At 42.3% G+C, this 19,951-nt stretch overlaps 1 protein-coding gene across 1 annotated transcript in view; it reads right to left on the reverse strand.

Moving 5' to 3' along the window:
• Positions 1–330: 330 nt before the first annotated feature.
• Positions 331–19,951, reverse strand: part of uba7 (ubiquitin-like modifier activating enzyme 7) — a 34,133-nt gene continuing 14,512 nt past the window's right edge. The window contains exons 21-24 of the mRNA XM_076741809.1: positions 19,503–19,694; positions 4,402–4,503; positions 2,560–2,642; positions 331–1,257 (exon numbers count right to left, since the gene is read on the reverse strand). Coding sequence (XP_076597924.1) covers positions 1,125–1,257; positions 2,560–2,642; positions 4,402–4,503; positions 19,503–19,694 — 510 coding nt within the window. The 3' untranslated portion in view covers positions 331–1,124. The remainder of the gene's footprint in view (positions 1,258–2,559; positions 2,643–4,401; positions 4,504–19,502; positions 19,695–19,951) is intronic.

Below are 19,951 nucleotides of genomic sequence, written 5' to 3' on the forward strand. Positions count from 1 at the left end.
TCAATGTGTTTGACGTGTTTGAAGCTTCCTCTTGACAGTGTCTGCCATTATCATCAATGCAGTATTTTGCATCAACCTTTGAAAGAGTGAAAGGATGTTTTTTTTTTACAGAAAATAAATCTACTATCAAATTCTCAGCTCAGAAGTAAAAGAAAACACAAAGTAGAGGCTCCGAAGCTTTAAAAACAAAGCCAATTCAGCAGAACTTTTTCCTGGTAACAAATGGGAGGCTGGGTGTGGTGCTGCCATCATAGAAAAATATGTTCATGAAGTATTTAAAAGATAAGGGAACTGAGGTCTATTACAGAAGTACACAGATATGACACGGTTCCTCATAGCCACATATTTATTACATTATCGTTTAATCACGAACAGCATCCGCCAATCACAGGCCCAGTTACACAGTGAACAAGAAGATTCTTCATGAGATTCAAATACAGCCAACTGGGAGAGCAGAGCATTGTGAAGAGGTTGAAACACATTGTGAGGATGTGGAAAAGGGCAGGGCATGCACAAAAGCCATCTGAGGACAGATGAAGGTTTCGTAGATAAGTCCAGCTCGTCCACTCTGACCTGCTCCGAGATTCTTCGGGCAGGGAGGGGTTTGCACATGTGCCTGGGTTTGGGATTTACATAAGACAGCCGTGTCCAGATGGCGACTCGGGGCGCAGTCGTCAGAGCGCTGTACCTACTGTGCCAACTGCCTGTTCTGACTGCACCCCTTCCACATCGTGTTCAGTCTGACCTGAATCAAAGCTTGAAACCAGGCCAGCAGTGCCCCGGCAGCGCCACATCGTCTAATCCATACGCCTTGGCAAGCGTCTTCACAACCTCTTAGCCTGACCTCTCAAAAGACACATTTTACATGTAAATGAAAACCTAAAAGTTAGCAGAACCTTCTGGTAAAGATTCTGGTAATACGGAAATTACAGTTTGCAAAGTTTCCTCTTTTGCAGTATAATTTAAAAAGAATGAGGAAATTGAACAGATTAGACAGCATGATTGTATCTAAGCACCTAAGTGGAATTACATGAGAGAAATAGAAACAGACAGAAACTGAAAAAAAAAAAATCACTCAAACCGGGTCATTTTTAGCTGATATGACACTGGAGGAGCTTGTTTTATCACAGCAGCAGGTATCTGATAGGTGGGATTGACTCACAGTCGTCATCTTCAATAAATGACGGGTTCAACTCCAGCATCTTCTTGTGCGGAGGGATATCAGTCTTGGTGACCATCTTCACCACGTCAGACACACTGCAAAGACATACAGTCTATGTTTAACATTTAACATAACATTATAACTATAACTGAGCTTAACGTACCATTTCATTAATTTAACTTTAGCATTTATCAACAAAACCCATAAAAGGACCACAACCAACGATAAATGCATCCTACCAACAAGCTTATTCCTCTGTGAGCTATAATCCAAACCAAAAAAAAAAAGAGTATCAGCGAGCTACACCATGGTAACTGGGTGACATATTCTCTCATTAAAATGAACACAAACACTGCGTTTTATTTTAAGGACTGATTTAAACTACACATTCATGATCCTGCTGCTTGAAGTACCACATGTGTATTAATCCATGGCTGAAAATAGTTCCTAACAAATACACTATTTACCTCTGTTTATGGTCTACGTTTAAGGTTTGCTAAAAAAAACTTCACTGACCAGCAGTTCAGGGTAGGGACATCAAAAAGTCTAAACTATGCAATTTGATCACAAATGCTTTTAATGTTATTTGAGTGTTTCAGTTCCACGTTCCCCTTTCACTGGCCTAACACAGGAAGCTTGGAACAGGGTGACTGCACAGGAAGTGCCTGGTGGAGGGGGCATTTGTCATGTACAGCCTGCTGTCCACATGGCCAGCACTCTGCCCCTTTTCCCCTGTGGCTTAATCTAACCACAACACCAGCACCAGGCAACTCCCCAGAGGCTTGACTCAAAAACAGAAAAGGACGCAGGCTGTTTGGAGATGAACGTGAAGACCTCACAGTCAGATTTAAGCAAAGGATGATTAAAATCCAACACTTCAATTTGCCAAGTTAGTTATTGCCTATCAACTTTCCAGACTGAACGTGATTTATGAGAGTTTTCTCCTCGATTCAAAACACCCTCGAGGGTGCATATTCTGCTGTGACTCAGCTCTTAAACTGATGAGGAGGGTTCTCGGCATGAGGCATCTGATTCATTTCAAACACCCTGGGGCTTAGAAACGTGACTTTAGCGTGCGGCAGTGCTGAACAGGCCCAAACAGTGGGACTTCTCAGATGCAGACAAAAAAGTTCACACTGATTCAACTGTTTAACTCCTCTACAAACAGCAGGACACTCATCGAGGAGCGGTCTCAATCGTCAAGTGTTTAGCGATGCATGCGAGTGTCAACAGGGGTTGTCCTCACGGGCTCAGAGGAAACACCTCATCCTGCCATTAGCCTCTAAACAAACAAAAGGAGGCTGCGTGCTGTGATTGTTTGTGTGTGCAGGGATGTGGGCCATGTGTAGCCATGCATATGCAAAATTGCACTGTATCTTCGTCTTAAGTGGTCTTACCTCAGTTTGAGCCTGTCTTCTTGTCCATTGTATATGTAAGCTGGTCCGTAAAAGAGTCTGCAGATGTTCAAGCCGTAGTTTTTCTGCACAGAGACAAATAATTTCATTCAATATGAGCAACATAACAAGGCATAAAAAGAGATGGGTGTAGAACATGGCGCCCATGTGCTATGCAGAGGTAATTTCTCATAGACAGCAGAACTAAAGGTCTGACGATGACCTGTGACCTCCACAACTTCAGCAGTTCAGGAAGCTCTTGTGTTTCACAAAAAAAAAGGGGAAAATCCAGGCAGTCAAAGGTTAAACTAAACCTGGTGTAAATAAGATCACTTGCCAGTTTACTTTCTGTTTGCCTCCTCATGAGAAACTCCAGTAGAATCAATAAAACAAAGCTCTGGGCAAGAAGGCGCTTGCTTTGAAGAACAGGCCAGGAGTGACATGCTCAGACAGTTCTGTTGACCTACATCCTTCTATAAAGGCAATGTCCTGAATATGTCAGTGCAACAGGACAGGTTTAGACTACACCACTGGGTAATTTACTAGTACTTTCATATCAAGTATTTTCTATATATGTTTTGAAACACTGCATTCTCAGATACTAGGGTGTGCAACCATCTGATCAACTATCTGCTATATGAAGCAGTCAGAAAAACACATTTTAATGATAAATGATGTAGCAATTGACAGAGTGGTGGAAGTAACAGCTTGACATAAGCCGAGGCAGAGGATACAGTGAGCGTCACTTGTTGATCTGTCCTCTGTTGCTCGTGATAAGACCGAGAAACTAACGTAAGTCCACAAGACAGTTGAAACACAACAATGTCAAGGCGGGAACCAAAGTGTGGGTTCATTTGCTGATATGGCCTAACTGGTACTGAAACGTGCAGGTAGAGACATGAACTCAGGTTCATACTCCTGCCACCCATCTAACAGTTCAAATCAGGACAGCCCTGACATGTTTATCTACTCCACTCAAGTGCTTCTGTGTACATGTTATACAAGGCAGCATCTCACTTATTAAACAAACAAGATTTTATCCAGTTGTTTCAAATTATCTTAATTTACCCATTTAAGCACATCTCTTATTAATCATTAAAGCTGGGTTATATGAAGATATGGCAAAGCCTTAAAGGAAAAACATCTCCCATTTTGGGAAATGTGCTTTCTTCCTGAGAATTTGATAAGAAAATTGGAACCGCTCTCATGTTTGTCTGCTCAATATGAAGCTACCATATTGAGCCACACTGTTGAAACTTGAAACAAAAAGAAACAGCTGGTCTGGCTCTGTTGAAATGTAAGAAAATCCACCTACCAGCACCTTCAAAACTTCAAAACTTAAAAATTAACATGTTGTTCGTTACTAAGAAGACCAGTAACTTCATGAAGTCAACCAGTCGAGGTAAACATACAGTGTGCATTATCTATCTCTCAGTCTTTGTCAGTGGTACAAGAGGTCAAACTTTATCTCAGCTCTTTTCTCAGCTCAGTGACAAGCACTAAAAATACTGACAAAATTGACTAGATTGGTGTGTTTTCAGCAAAACCGTATTAGCCATCATAAGTGAGATGAGCATGCATGAGTAGAAGGAAGCATGGTTCAAGCATTGGCAGAAAGTTGTTGGTTCAACACCACGGCCTTCCTCCAGGATGGTAGAATAGAGTCCTGAAGTTGTGAGTGGTAGGTGTAAAGTGGCTAATCGTCTCAAACAATGGGCATTGTGTGCACTGGAGGAAGGTGAACAGGTTTAGGGCAAAAAAAAAAAAGCATAAAATATGCACTTGGTAGCGTCGGGTGTGAAGAAAGTCTGTGTTTCCTTGCTGAGAGGAATACGATGGCCGTACCTTGATATACTGGATCAGATCTCCCAAGGTCATTTCCTGCTGACCGCTGCATCTGCCCTCAACAAGGAAGTGATCCCACAGGGTGTATTTCTTTCCTGCGACCTGCCGATAGACACGTTACACACACACACACACACACACACACACACACACACACACACACACACAAAGTTGACAGATGAAGTACTCATTGTTGTGAGGGATGTGCAGAAAAGAGTCCTGGACACTCACAGACAGAGAAGCTGCATTTTTCATCACTGTGTTATAAAGCAGCTGAGACCAATCAGCAGCCCCAAGACCCCAAGAAGCGATGATGAGTTCAAGAAGGTGCTTCCTCGTATATGATGAAGTGACTCTCTTGCTTTTCTCAAGTTTCCATCTAGGAGCCCTACTTCATTCTCACGGTTTTACAATCATCCCGCGATGGTAAAAGATGCATGCAGCCATGTCAGGGCAGTGATATTAGCACAACTTGAGGAAAAAGCTGAAGAATGTTGCTTATAAAAGCTGCATCTGCGCGAACAGAAATGTGTTTTTCTAGGCAGTGAAATAACAACAGAGGAATTTTTCCAGACACCTTGCCAGGTTGCACTTCAAGTAGCCACAGTCTGAGCTTTGAGGGGCCATTTTCCTTCTGAATTTCCTGCCGTTCTTTGAGAAATCCGGCTGTTTAAACAGGCTTAAACTGTTGACTCAAAACAGGGCTGATGATTTTGATTTTGGCCTCTGGGGATGAACATTTGTGGCTTTTTGTTTGCTTTTGTTTTTTTTTGTTTTTTTTCTATATATTAAATGAAACTTAAAATGAACCAAACAATGAAAAGAACCATAGTTCTACATGTAGGTATGAACAAATGACTGGACTGCTGCTAAGTGATCTTTTGTATTAAAGAGTGACGCAGATGAAGAAAGAAAGATGATGATTTTTAGTCAATAGCTGGAGTTAATTTAATACAAGCAGACCACGTGACAAGAGAAACGCGATGAGACACTCACTGAGACAACCTGACAAACAAAAACACATCTTTTTCTCCTTCCTCCGGCTTCACTGTCACCCTACAGTACTACTGTCACATCCCTCACAACTCATGAAATCAGAGTTTAGAGTAGATGACCGGGCAGCGACCCGTCATCCACCGAGTCATTATTCCTATCGGCTCGACCTTCGACCTCTGAACAAATAGAGAATCCTGACACCCAGACAGATCAATTCAAATCCCTGCAAACATAAACGCTGCTGTTACTGCTGTCGCTGAACAGATATTAGCTATCACATAGCAGCATGTGTTTACCCAAAACATCATAATCCACACATGTATGACCATAAGGAAAAAACACCTGAAATTGGTCGGGATGCCTCACATGCAGAAAATCTGTGAAAACATGTCACGTTGCAGACGACCCTGCTCGCACAGGCGCTGTCTGGTGAGAGGAGCTGTGAAGATCAAAACTTGGCTCGAGATGTGAATACCAAAAACTCCGGCTAAACCTGGGTCCAATTATCTCTGCTCCGGCAGCCAAGGGGAACTTTTCGACTAGCCCTCACAACTCCCACCACTTATGGGGTTTGGGGTTATGGAGACACACTCGAGGCATACTCCTCCTCAAGTCTGACAGGGTGTCTAGGTCCTTTTGTCCCTTTGTCAGACAAAACACGCCTTGTTTGCAAGATGCCCGTCTTACCGCTGGTCATGTTAGCTTCTTTAATGTTTATGCAGAGTGACTGATCAGTACAACTTTAAACTTTGCATTGGCAGAAAGAACTTAAGCCTGAAATGCACATACAGTACATAAAGCCATCATTTGAAATGATCTTGCAAATGCAAAGTCATTGTTGAGCTTTAAAATGGACCTCCTCCTTCGCTCTGTGGTTCTGAGTTTTTTTATGAGTGCTTTTGTGTGCAGATGCAGTTTCTACACAATGCAAAGCAGGCACGCAGGCTATTTTTACTCTCTCCCCACCCTTCCTCTCTCTCTCATATCTGTCGCACAGCTCTTGTACGAACCTGAAACCAATCAACTAGCCCATCAGTCCCTGTGTAGAGTGACGTCAACTATTCAGCACTGCAGCAGGGGAGAGAAAATAAGCAAGAATGCTGGAACCAAACTGGCCGCTGGAAACAATTACAAATGGTTTCCCACAAGCACAACTACAGTATCCTTTTTGTTTTGAACCTCTACCATAAAAAAAGTGCCCTGACGAAACAGTTATCTTTGGGGAAAAGGAAGAGATGTGAGGCAGAAAGTTATTGTTTTCCTCTAAGAGCAACATAATGGAAAATAAGGCAAAATCTGCTCACAAGCAACTCTCAGCAGTATAAAACATATAGACAGTTCAAAAGCAAGAGCAACTGCAACGATATTATCACATATCACATTAGTCCACATGACAAAAATTGGGCACGGTTGTCACCTGTTCTACTGACATCAGTGCAATTGGAAAATCCCTGCCAAGTGCTCATTGGTGGCTAATCACAGCTGCACAGGCTCAGCTGGGCCTCAGGACTGGAGGGTCCAGCTTGAAAATGGAAGGCTTTTTGAGTTTGAGCTCATGCATTAAAAATAAATCCCTCTAATGTGTCTGGCAGTGAACATTTAAAAAAAAAAAAAAAGTTAGAGCTAAACCATAGCAATAAAGAGAAAATATATAAAAAAGAAGATAGTCCCAAGCTTCACAAGTGGTTCAACCACAGGAAAGCCTTTTTTAATTATCTAATATTGGCTACAAGTGTGCTGCTGTGTTCAAGTCTGCAGGATCCAGAGGTCTGTCTGGACATAAAGCAGAGCCGGCAGTCAGGATTCTGGGTGACTGAACTACACCGAGTTTGACTTCAGAGGATGAGGACGAGACAAACGGCCACTGAGTGGAACACGGCCACAGTGGTGGTCACAAAAGTTTATACTCTGTCTGCTCTGTTGTTGGAGGATGGCCAAATCTCTCATCTGCCGTCCACATATTGCAGTCTGTATTATAAATGGAGCTTTGAACTTCCCCTAAAACATGACACAGCTGGTCTTTCCAGAACAATAAAGGAACACAATGACATTTAAAGCTTTTTAACTGCTTCTCACTTCAGGCTCGTCATAGTTTCACTGACGTTATGGATACTTTATCAGCGTGTGCGGTGGTTGTTACCAACTTCAGTCAAAAATGGGAAGCAAGGCCAAATTCAAAATGTTCCAGATCGAACCTGCGTCTGTATTTTTTACATGTGACCACATTCTTCCAAATTTTCTCTCAGTGTTTTGTGGCTTCTGCGTGATTAAACAGTGGGCTCTTATAAATTGACCTGACACGAACAGCCAAAACGTCAGGCTGCTTCCTCTTGTTGACAGGAAGCCTGGCGAACTCCCCTGCTCTTCCTGAAAAATCTGGATGCAGACAGTAACAGCTTCCAGGAAAAAATAACATTAAAATTAATCTCATCATAAAATAGGCCACAAACCAAATACCCACGCACACCCCTTCCAGTAAAATAAGACCACATATAATTAAAGAAGCAAAATATGAGGTTTTTTTTTAACAGCTGACTTTAACACACAGTAAATCACTTGATTGCCACACAAATTCACAATAAGTAAAAAGATGTTCTGTTCTTGATGAGATGAGATGTGTGCTTAGAAAATACCTGTTTGTTTCATTATTCTGGTTGCAACACTACATATATCTCTACTGAATTCCATCCAGCCCAAAGAACTGCAAGTCAGAAATGACCTTTTAGCCTTAGTTGTGTGGCAATGCTCAATAAAAAGTCATCTCATATTGCATACAAGCAGAACATGTGAGCCACTCTCCTGTATCTACTTCAACTTTACAGAATTACATGATCAAGAGGTCGGAAGGGTCTGGCTTCATCACAAAGTGTTATTTCCAATGAGTCACAGCTCAGTCTGAGAGTCTCTGAGGAGGCCTGAAACAGAAGTCGACCAGTCTGGACCCACAATCAAACAACTTATGGACGGAGAGGAATACAGATCAGTATCATTTTGCAGTCAGTTTGAATACTACAGTCTTCTTTAAATATATGGTTTATCATCAGGTTCACAGTTTGAATTCAAACCCATTTTTACAATCAGCTGTAGATTTTTTACAGTTAGTTTCAGCACTAATATTTGGCATCATTAGATTCGTGTTCTGGGTCTAAGGCTGCTCAACAACACAGGACCTGATACACTATAAAATCTCTTATGATAACGAGGGCTACTGATTAATGGAACCCAAAAATAGCTGCCTCTGACATACGTGAGGGCATGGGAATGTAGTGGAGCCAGAGGAAGTTCAGCCAAGTCAACCTGATAAGGAGGTAGAATGAATCCAAGTCTGAGTGCGACCCCCTTCAGGGAGCACAACCAAGCTGGTCGCTTTGCACAGGTCACTGCATACGGAGTGCAATCATGATGCGAGTTTTCAGTCGTGCCCTTTAAGACAATGGAGCGCTTTTGGAGACAGGAAGCTGGAATCAGCAGGCAAACCTCGATAAGTCCTCCTCCCTGCAGTCTGCTGCAAGAAATAGCACTGCTGAGGCACGCTCCTGCCTCAGCTTCATTATCTGGCCAGAATCCCAACAGTGGAAACATTTTTACAACCCGCTGTGGCTACAGGCCTGTTTCTTCAAAGGCTCTCTTTTCCTTTGGAGGGCTTCAAAGAGAGCTCTACGGGAGGCAGATGGAGGATCTGTGTGGTCTTTTAAGATCATATTTTCATCCTAATCTCTTTTAGCTTTAATTTTGGAGACAATTTCGTAATATTTCACTAAGACCTCATATCCTAGATTAGTCCTTGACTGAGCCTGAACCATCTGAACATTTGGTAGTGATGCTGCTGACTACTGTATATGCTCTATACTGCCCTACAAGCAGGTTATTTCAGATATACTGGAAAAAAAATGGGAATAATGGTTCATGTTTCCAACAGCCACTGCATGTACTGGAACATAAGTGGGCAATCAATTTCCCCTTCACCCATCCAGTACCACTACGCCTTCCTTTACGTCATACCTACAGCACAGAGCCAATGGTGATACACAGAGAACATCAATGGATGGAAGCTCACAGCTGTAAATGGTCTGCAAGGTCACCAGAGTGCATCTGTGTGAATGTGTGTGTTTGTGTGTGTGTACTCTATAAGGAGTAACACAGAAAGCTCTACACACTGTGCAAACTGATGTATTCTGATCTGATATAAGCCTGAATAAAATGGCTTGCCTGTTTAATCAGTAATTGGATGTCTATGCTGTATATAGCGTGTTAGTTTGGGCTAATGCGTCAGTAATTCTGAATATGTATCAAGAGTCCGCCATCATTTTAACTGATCACACCAGTTTTATTGGATGATGTCTCAGAAGTCAGTAGACTTGGCTTCTAGATTGGAAAATAAACTTTCTGTGCTTGAGTTAAAGAGGAACTCAACACCAATGTCACACATCAAAGTCTGTTTATGGGTCTTGAGGAGCACTATTACTACATGGGCATATGTTGTGGCTCCAGAGGGAGCCGTGTGAAGTCTGGTGGATTACCTAAAGTGATGTCACTTGAGTCAGCACCAGCTGGGTCTGAAGACTACAAGTCAGAAAATGAATCTGGATGTGTGGGGTTAAATGTAGTCTAAACCACCAAAAAACACCCTGTTATCACATGTGAATCTTTTGTTTGGATAGATTCGCCATGATTAGAAATTATGCTGCTAGAGATCAGTTTATATCTACAGGAGCTGGTTTGTTTATGTTTTCCTGGAAGGAACAACAGTGCTGTCATGTAAAATGTGCCCTTTGTTTGATCGGGAGTGTCATCTGCTACCTGATCACTATTGATCACGGCTCTCTTTGGACTGCAATGCACAGATGGCTGGGACCTCCAACTGCTGATTCCAGCCCACTGCAATTATTATTTTAAAACCCCAGAGGATTGACAGGATGGCAGCTTTACACACTGCTCAAAGACATCTGAACACATTAAAACAATACAACAAACAAAATACATTAAAAAGAGAGTAATAAAGGTACTTTATATTTGCGATTGTAAACCGAATGTTTTGAATGATGACTTCTGGTGCAGGGTGGAGGAGGAGGAGTGGCAGCCTTGCAGCACTTCTCAGGAGAGTGCCGAGTTTGACACACAGACTAAAAGCAGCCCGCTGCTTTTGAAAGGCCTCCATTGACGTGTAAAACAGCAAACAGAATCTCAATGTGATTGTCTTTCAAATGAGAAGATAACAGCACTCCACCTGACTGAAATGACCTGGAGCAGAAGGACTGAGTCAATAAAATGCTCCTCTTACAAATGGGCCACTGACATGCTGGAGCCTGCAGAGACACTTGAACAGCAAATGTCCAATTGACAGAGTCATAGTTATAAAGCAACAAATTATCCTCAAATGCTTCAAAGTGATGCATGTGTTGGTCCCAACACAATGCCAAGAATGGGTGCCAGTGCCTCCTAGTCAATTCCCAACATTTGCAACACATGCAAGTTTCTCATGAAGTACTTACATTTTTTTTGAGAGAACTGAAGAAATGTGGAACAATGCACTGATAAAACAGATGTCTTATTGATTGAAGCCTTGCATAAGTGCATTTTGATTGATGGCTATTGGATTTCCTGTACAAATCGGTAAACAACATTGATTTCTTGTAAAACATACAATTCCACGATGACTGCTATGAATCCTACAGCCCACGCTGCTCATTATTTGTTTGCCGTATGGAATTAAGACACAGCTTTTATCTCTGCAAATGTGTCATTCACAGAGATCAATTCAACATCAACGCACAGCTTTAAACATAAACTGTGATCAGTGTGCCCTCTGTTGCTACATCCCAGCTTGCAGGGTTGATTAAACGCTTCAGTAAGCAAAGCTCACACTCTTTAGTTACGTGGTGTAATGCAGTATGGAACGTATTGGTCACTGGAGCAAGTTATTGATATCCGCGGGTCAATATGATGTCCAGTTCTTGTCAGCAGTTAATCAGCTGTAAGCTTATCTGATGCTGGACACAAACAAGACTGAGACACATGAGACTTCGATACAGCTCACAACGTAGTGAACATTTAATGAGGCAAATTAAAGCTGCATCTACCCGGTTACAGCAGAAGAAATATTGCTCACTTTAAGGCATGATTCCAAATCACTCTCATGTTTAGATCAGTCCAGACAAAGCAGGGCGGATGTGAATCAAGAAGTCCAGTCCAGCATTTTCAGGGTAAGAAATGGAGAGATTTTGAAGCTTCTTCCACCTAACATCAAAACAAGCCTTGACACAACACGCAAGCTTGACTATGAAGAATTAATGGAGACAGCGGCACTGACTGATTTCATCAGTGTGCAATAAATCAATAAATTCTCCATCAAAAAAGTGCCAAGAGACAGCTTTTTATTTCCACGTATCCGCCAACAGCTACCAATAGCTTCCAAATTTTAACTGAGCTATATTACTGGCTGTGAGCAGAGGCTATGAGCTGAAACACGTTCGGCTTGTTTATGAACTGGCTGTAATAAACTGAGTTCATATGATTATATATCTTATCTTTGTGGAACACAGGTTTTCCATTTGAGTGAAACTTCTCAAAATCTACAGGATGGATTGCCATGAACAGACATTCATGTCCCACTCAGTATGAACTGTAATCACTTTGGTGGTCTCTACTAACTGGAGGCCTGCACACTTTGCTCTTGCGTAAACCCAATGCAGAGCTTCTTTTGGCCATAAAACATGGTAAGATAGCACTGCCAGTTTTGACTGTCGGCCTAAAGATGCCTGAGCCTTCACTGCCTGAGCCACTCAGCTTTGCCAAACAGACTGTTTGCCAATTGGTGCCAGTTCCTGTCTCATTCATCCCAAGGGAAATTGAGGCAAAACCATTAATTTGCTAGTTAAGCACAGAATTAGCATAAAATCCATGATTAGAAGCTATTAATAACCCTGCATCCACAGTCTGTGGATGTACACTAACTGCTCACATTCCTTTATGAGCACATTCATGTGGCTTTTAGACCAGTAAAAAGTTATTTTATTTCTATTTCCATTACGGAACCGGGACATGTGTGTGTTGTTAGTCAGTGCCTCATGTGCACTTCATACATACAGCAGGACAACGTAGAGACAGACAGACAGACAGCAAGCAGACAGACTGTCCTGCTGTGCCTCACAGAGCAGAGGACACAATCTCTGGCCGTCATGCACCACCTGTGACATTATTACATACAGTGAGCCAAGCTGGGAGGTTTTGTGTATATGTATGAGGTAACGGTTCCTGTGAGTGTTGGTAGAGAAAGGAGGAAAAAAAGGACGAAAGACCTGACAGAATGCCTTTACAATTCAGAGTTAATGGGTAAATTTGTAAACTCATGACATCAGAAACAGCCTAAAAACTTCAATCTAATGTCACTAATAAGAAACTCACAGCCCCTCTCCTGCCAGCACTGGTGCTTTAATGAGAGAATAATGAAATCGGAGGACAGAGACCTCTAATAACTTCCACATGGTGCTTCCTCTGAGTCCAACAGGCCCAAGGAGAAGAAGTTGTGAGAAACATGGCAAATACTGGGACTAATAATGGATGAAAGAGATAAATGGAAAGATGGAAAGAGTTCATTCACCCTGAGACTTCTTGCTGTTTGTTGGTTCCTTGTACACATTTTGTTGGAGAAAAGTTTTGCGAGTAAAAAGTGGATTCTCTTCTATTCAAATGGGTAAAGGAAAAGATAAATAAGCACCTTCCAGCTATCTACGAGCCTCTGCATACTTACTATCTTACTGTATAGTAAGATCAAGATAATCATTTCCATCTGCTTTCAGGTTTATTTAACTTCCACCGAGTCTACCAGATGAGACACACACATCACAGCACACAGCTGACGTATCATCACCAAAACAATGTTCAAACCTCTTTTCTAATGCTCTTTAAACAGACAAGAGCAAAAACTGATGTTTCGAACACGCCTCACAAAGCTGGCTTTATTATCTTCTTCTGGATAATAAACAGAGAAACCCTCAGCAGAATTATTACAGCTCTCATCTTAAACCGTGAAGATCCTTAGTTAAAATCGGACTCAGATGTTTGTGAAGGTTGTAAAAATAACTTCTGTGGTATATTATTGGTGAAAAAATCCAGCGTGGTCTGATTAACTGATTGCTAAGCCTCGTCTGCTTTAGTTTCTTCTGTCAGTGCTGTTTACATTAGCTAACTTTAGCTCCATGCGCTGATTGAAAACGCCGTCTCTCTTTCTAATTGACTTTAAACTGACTGTTTTTTAAAAGGGATCCTTGTAATAGGATCTTAAATATGCAGTCACACATTTACATACATGACATTGTGCTGAATGCTGATGCTAAATCTCACTGAAAAAAAAATTCAGCATCCTCACCAGTTACCTGATTGCTAACATAGTTAGTAAGATAGTTGGACCTGACTAACGTCTGTAAAGTTAGAGCTGATGTACACCCTATTTGCTGCGTATATCCACTTCTGCTCTTTAATTTTGGTTTAGGGAAGGCTAGAAAAAGACAATACCCTCTAAACCCTTTATACTTATTCCTTCTAGAGCCTCATGCACATAGTTTTATCATGGAGACATCTGACAGCCTGCTGTGGTTAGTTGAGCTATGAGTGGACGATCACTGTTCAGGGGGTTTGCAAATTAGTCATTCATGCTCTTTCATAAGTTCTGAATACGTTATTCAAGGAAACAGCCATTTTCATGAGGGCTCCTCCAGGGTGGTGAGAGGTCAGGGTCTGCCTCTGAAGCAGGTTTGGATTCACTGCCTTGCCCTTTCGAGGACCCTTTAGAAAAGACTGGCCTGTCTAAGCAAAAAGCCCTCCTGTCCTTGTGTTTCTCATGAAGGACTCTGGGCTGTTGCTTAAATATGTATGAGATGATGTTTGAGGATGATTTGATAGAGCTGTTAACTGAACACCTCTGGCTTTTTAATCTGGTTAAATGAGGAGCACATGTGCCGAGTTTATGAACTGTACCACATATGCTGCTTAATAAATTATTTGCATAGCTATCTTATTTAAATGATCTCCCTTCACTGTTTGCTCAATCATCCACTCTAACCCGTCAAATGTCAGTCTATGTCTCACGTTACATAAATAAACAACCTGTGTACAGACATAAATTGTTGCTGACGACACAAATGGGAAAGTAATGATCTGCAGGGAACTGAAGAGCAGCAGTGATGGAACAATGCACCGTAAAACAACAGATGACTTAAAAAGATACGGTCAACCACACAATAATACCAAGAACAAAAAAACCTAAAAAACAACAGAAGGCACAAGCCGTCTATGTTGATCACAGATTACTCATTATCCCGTGAGCACTATTCATGTCTGCGGCTTGAGTTACAAACTGCACAATGCAGCTTCATGCCAGAGCTCCCGGAGGAGTACTGAGGACCGCGGATCATGTTCACCCTTTTTTCTTTGCTGGCACAGTCCGAGGAGGCCAACACAGATTTAACCACATGTGAGGTAAATCTCCCCCTTTGTTGTTCTCTTTCTCTCTCAAAGCCAGTCCCTGTTATTTGTGTGACAGATGTGTGACCATCAATTATATACATATAAGAACTCAAATCAAGTAGCTGCAGGCTTTGCTTTCTGCATGTAAAACAACATGTAACCACCCTGGAGTGGATGACTGCTGAGCAAACATGCAAACATCCACACTTCTTCCTGATTTCTCAATGCACATTAAGATATCAAGCAGGCTTACGGTATTTGCTGAGCAAGTTGTGAATGAAAGGTGATTAGAAACAGAGGCTGGAGCAGATGAACACCAAATCCCCGCCTCCTACAGCAAGATCACGCAGTTCTCACTGGGAAATCTGGTTTCAATACATAGCTTCCTGTGAAGGCAGGAAATAGCCGTCATTTCTGCAGCCAATTAACAAAGAACCGGTGTGAGCACTGACCTTGGAGTGGCTTCCTTGGGATCGGGAGCCTTGCCTCCAACATTGCTAATTCAATTAGAGAGTGAAAGGGCAAACTGAGGAAGAGGGGCACCACGGGAGCATGAAAGGGCACCAAGTTAAGACCAGGGTGTGGAGGATGTGTGCACAGACATGGAAGAGGGAGTCTTTCCATGGCACACAACCAGCAGGCAGCCAAGCAAACAAGTAAAGACAGCAGACACTGGTGCAAAGAGTTAAGCAAGCTAGGATGGAGCTATTTAATACCCAGCTGAGACACGTCCTCCTCTGTCCTGGCCTCGGGTGATGTCTTTCTGTGTCGCACTGTGGCTGCAGCTCAGTTATAGCTGCAGGACCACAGCACTCATTCATCTTTGTTGCTCTTGAAATCTCCTTTAATGTCTCGTGACTTTTTGTTTTCTGGAGCATCAATGCAAGCACCATCTGCACTGTGTATGATCTGAGGTGAACTTTGGTCTACTTACTGCGCAGCTCCTTTCAGTTATGTACTGGACCACATTGTACAACGATCAACAAAGGGTGCATTTAAAGCAGAAGTCATATATCTGTTTTGGTCACTTGCAGGCTGTGGAACAAACTAAAAAGCCTGACGTATTATCATATGATAAAATGGATATAGCTAAGGCGTTCGCAAAAATTTGCCTTTACACACATCCAGCAGGCATGGGGCCTGCATTCATTAGGAGTTGTATATCTGACCACATAAACACAATGAGTCTAATATTTACTCTCCTTTTAGCTCTGCACTGGTCTCCACCAAGTCCCTGTGGAAAATATCTGTCTCTCGCTGTGAAATACTCCACTGTGTCCATACAGATGGTTTATCTGAGTTTTGCACGGCAAGCAGCTGCCTGCTGAATACGGGTTGATAAGAACAGTGAACTGAGACAGATATTGGCTGAACAATCCAAACAATGAACTGAAAATCAGTTAAAGTCTGAGGGGACTTGCTGAGTCGGGTGGTAATTCTCTCATGATAAGCAAACACTTAAAGGTTCCCTTATTCATGTGACCCATTGTTAATGTAAAAATATTGATGAGAGCAGCTTTAATTAAATGAAAATTTAAGTTTGCATTTCATTGGGCTGTCTAATTGCACTGAGAAATTGTAATTATGAAAATGTCTGTCATGCTATATTTTGCAAGTATTTTATATGAGCAGGAAAGCTTCTCGTAGAGTTTCAGTAAATCTTTTGACAAATGTGAAATGCAGTGCCGACAGCAGAGGAAAGTGCAGCTCTGAAACCGTGGCATCAACATCCGAGCCAAGCAACAACAAGCTTTTCATGAGCGCATCATGATGTCTATATACAGATTTTGTGCAAACATTCCCAACCATTTTAGAGATTTTCATCTCTGTGAGCTTGCCAGACTTGCAACTCCCTTAATGGCCTGCGCCTTGGCCCCCCAACTGCAAAACATAAACACAAGGAGGAAAACGATACTAAAGAATCGCAGTGCTGAGCAGGGAAGGACGGTCTCCTGTTTGTTTACATATTTCTCCCTCCATACAGAGGACAGCAGCAGCAGGGGAAGACCAGGGGAACTTCCTATTTTGGGAAACAGCTGCTTTAAAGAAACAATCACTGAAAACGAGTTAGCATGGTGGGAGAATGAGCGGTGATTTATTGTAGTTAAAGGGTCTATGAGTGAAACAGTTATGTATGGACAGAGAGGTAACCAGCCACATCTAAAACACCTTTTCCAAGAGCCTTCAATCACAACATGTGATAATGCAGGCTACATTAAGGTGACTGCCAAACATCTGGCAAAGCTGTGATGTGGTGGTAAAGATATACTCCACTTTGGATGAACACTGGGTGGGCCACCAGTACAACCAATGAGATGTGAGTGTTGTTACTTGATATTAATGAACTGAGACTGATCTCATAAGGGGAGAAGTCTAAGTCATTGCAAAAGTAAGCTGAGCTCTTAATACTGCATGTCTGATCAGCGATATTTAACAGCTGCACGCCTGCAGTTGCTTCCAAAGGTTGCCTAATAAAACCTCTAATCTTAGACAGATTAAGGAGATAACATCAGGTATGTTGCTTTTGTTTCTGTAATCACTGCTGAGGGCTAATTTGCTCTGCTATTTTAAATCATTTAAATTTACATCTGTTATTACAATTTGCACATTTCAGTACAGTACAGAAAAGTGATCCCGCACTGCAGGGCATCAATAACGTATCAAAAATCACAATCAAGGCTACTTTTAGGTTCTTCGCTCTCCATCTAGATATCCTGTTAAATGATGAGATAGTAACATTATTGCAAGTCAGATGCAGGAAACCTCACTGGAAAAGATGCACGTTGTGTCGTAATATTAAGTAAACCATCCAGAAAGTTTTAGAGAACCTGGACGTTTGGGTCTCCACTGGAACACGATCACATGCATGCATACCCCATGTCATGCACTGAGACACTGATACTGATACTGGATTTTTTTAGGCTGATATCAATCATTTCATTATACCAGCTGCCTGTTTATTGAAACGTTTTTGATAAGGATCCAAGATATTTGATCTTGATCATAAAAACCACAAGAATTGATGTCATTTGATCCTTAATGTTGTCTGTGTGGCTCCAATACTACACAGGATAAGGTGAATATGTGTGAGAAAGGACTACCTATCACACAGCTGAACTGACTTTTCTCAAAGGTAAATTTAAACTAATCATGAAGACTAAAGACTAAAATGTTTTCTTTGGCAGACATTAGAGCATCTCCCACTTCGATGGCTGAAGATTTGGCAGCCGACAAACTTTCCCTCTCTCGCTCGCTCTCTCTCTCTGCAACCATGCATACTCCTCATTTACTAGTGCTTACCAATATTCAGCTCTCTAAGATTTGTCCTTAACCCCCGAGACACTGACCCCAAACCTCAGCCGAGCTTTTTTCCTCTGGTGATGTGCCGTCTCTGCTCTGTCTTCTCTGCTGAAAGGCTGGTGCTGCAACACTTTAAGCCCTGCTGAGGAAGCCCGGGCCTGGAACGTCTGCCCATCCCTCTAACTAAATGATTCAACACTTGAACATTATAACCTCTGGTTGGGATGATGTCAGGTACAGTCCGTGTGACTGCAATCATTCACTGAGCATATCCAACGTTCCATGCTGCTTGGGCAATGTGGTGTTTCGGCCAGCATATTTTAGAAGAAAATCAAACTATGAAGAAAAGAGACACGAACGAAAAAAAAAAAAAAAGATTCAAGTATGTGCGAATGCTGCGAACCAAGTTTACGGACAACAACTGTGAGAACACCGGTGTCTTTGTATGTAAGGAAAAGGGCATGTCTGGAACTTCAGGACTGCACAGAAAGTCACAGCTGCCTCTGTCATCACAGCAGCCTTTAATGCAGCTGCAGCATTTTCGCCTGTAACCAAAGCTGAAACTGGACCTACACTGTCTCAGAGCTCCCTGTCAGTGCACCCTCACGTCCCACAGGGCACAGTTACCCCACTCGCCGACCCCCAGTGACCCCTGTCTGTCAGGGGCTCAGTGCTCTGAGCGAGAACGCTGGCGAGGGCAGCTCTAATATCTAATTTCCCCCAGAAGTGAGATATTGAGGGAAAAGGCCTGCATGGAGGCAGGAAAATCATTTGCCTGGATATCCTCTCAAACCTAAAACGTGACCCTCAGAGGTGCTTGGCTTTTGAATCTGGCTGGTAGCCATTCAGTGTTTGTGTTTTAAAGCTTGGCTGATACAGCATAAAGAAGCTAGTATGACCTCACAAACCTGGTCTAACCTCAAACGTTCAGGGGGATTTGATCTTAAAAGGCCTCTGTCTTAAGAGAATAAGCTCCTGTCCTTTTGCTTTGAATTACAGTTGCCTCGAACACACTTAATTTGTGCAAACACAAAAGCAGACGGGTGTGCTTGTGCCTTACCTGCACTGAAATACCCAGAGGATTATACTGAGCTAGTTTAAGACTTGGCTTATGAGAAAGAGATTGACAGTTAGTAGTGGTCTCTGACTCTGAGAGCACTCATTCATGACTTACTGCTCTCTAACCAGGGAGGAAGAACATAAATCTACAAAGGACCAAACAGATTTATCCCCAAAGTACATAGGCTTAAATTATAAATGTGTATACAGTACAAGTCTGTATAAAGTGCCTTACTCAGGTCTTATGTGTGACTGCTGCCGTGCATAGAGCTGTTACTCACCTCGAAGGGCTGGGCCCGGCGCGGCTGGCACCACACAAAATGCTGGAGAGCCAGGATGAAAAAAGATGTGCGGTAAGAGCTGAGCTTCTGGTGGCCCTGCACCAGTTTGTACAGCTCCAGGCACATCAGGCCTGCCACTGCGGCCGTGGTGGTGGCTATGGCTGGGATGATCCTTCCAGCAATGAGCTTACTCTGTGAAGGAGACGGAGGAAGTTCACTTTTAAAATGTACTGCAGGTAATCCAGAGCAGGACAAGAAGAAGACAGATCACATACCAAGTAAAAGTATCTATACAACAATATCAAAATATTACAAGTAAAAGTCCTGCATTCAAAATCTTACCCAAGTAAGTGGGAAAATGTACTTGAAGTAGTAAAAGGACTTTCAGTTTTTTCAATGATTTTTACCTGTAGAAAAGTATTTTACCTTGACGTGTTGGTACTTTTACG

This window comes from Chaetodon auriga, chromosome 2 (assembly GCF_051107435.1).
Source record: "Chaetodon auriga isolate fChaAug3 chromosome 2, fChaAug3.hap1, whole genome shotgun sequence".
Taxonomy (NCBI): domain Eukaryota; kingdom Metazoa; phylum Chordata; class Actinopteri; order Chaetodontiformes; family Chaetodontidae; genus Chaetodon; species Chaetodon auriga.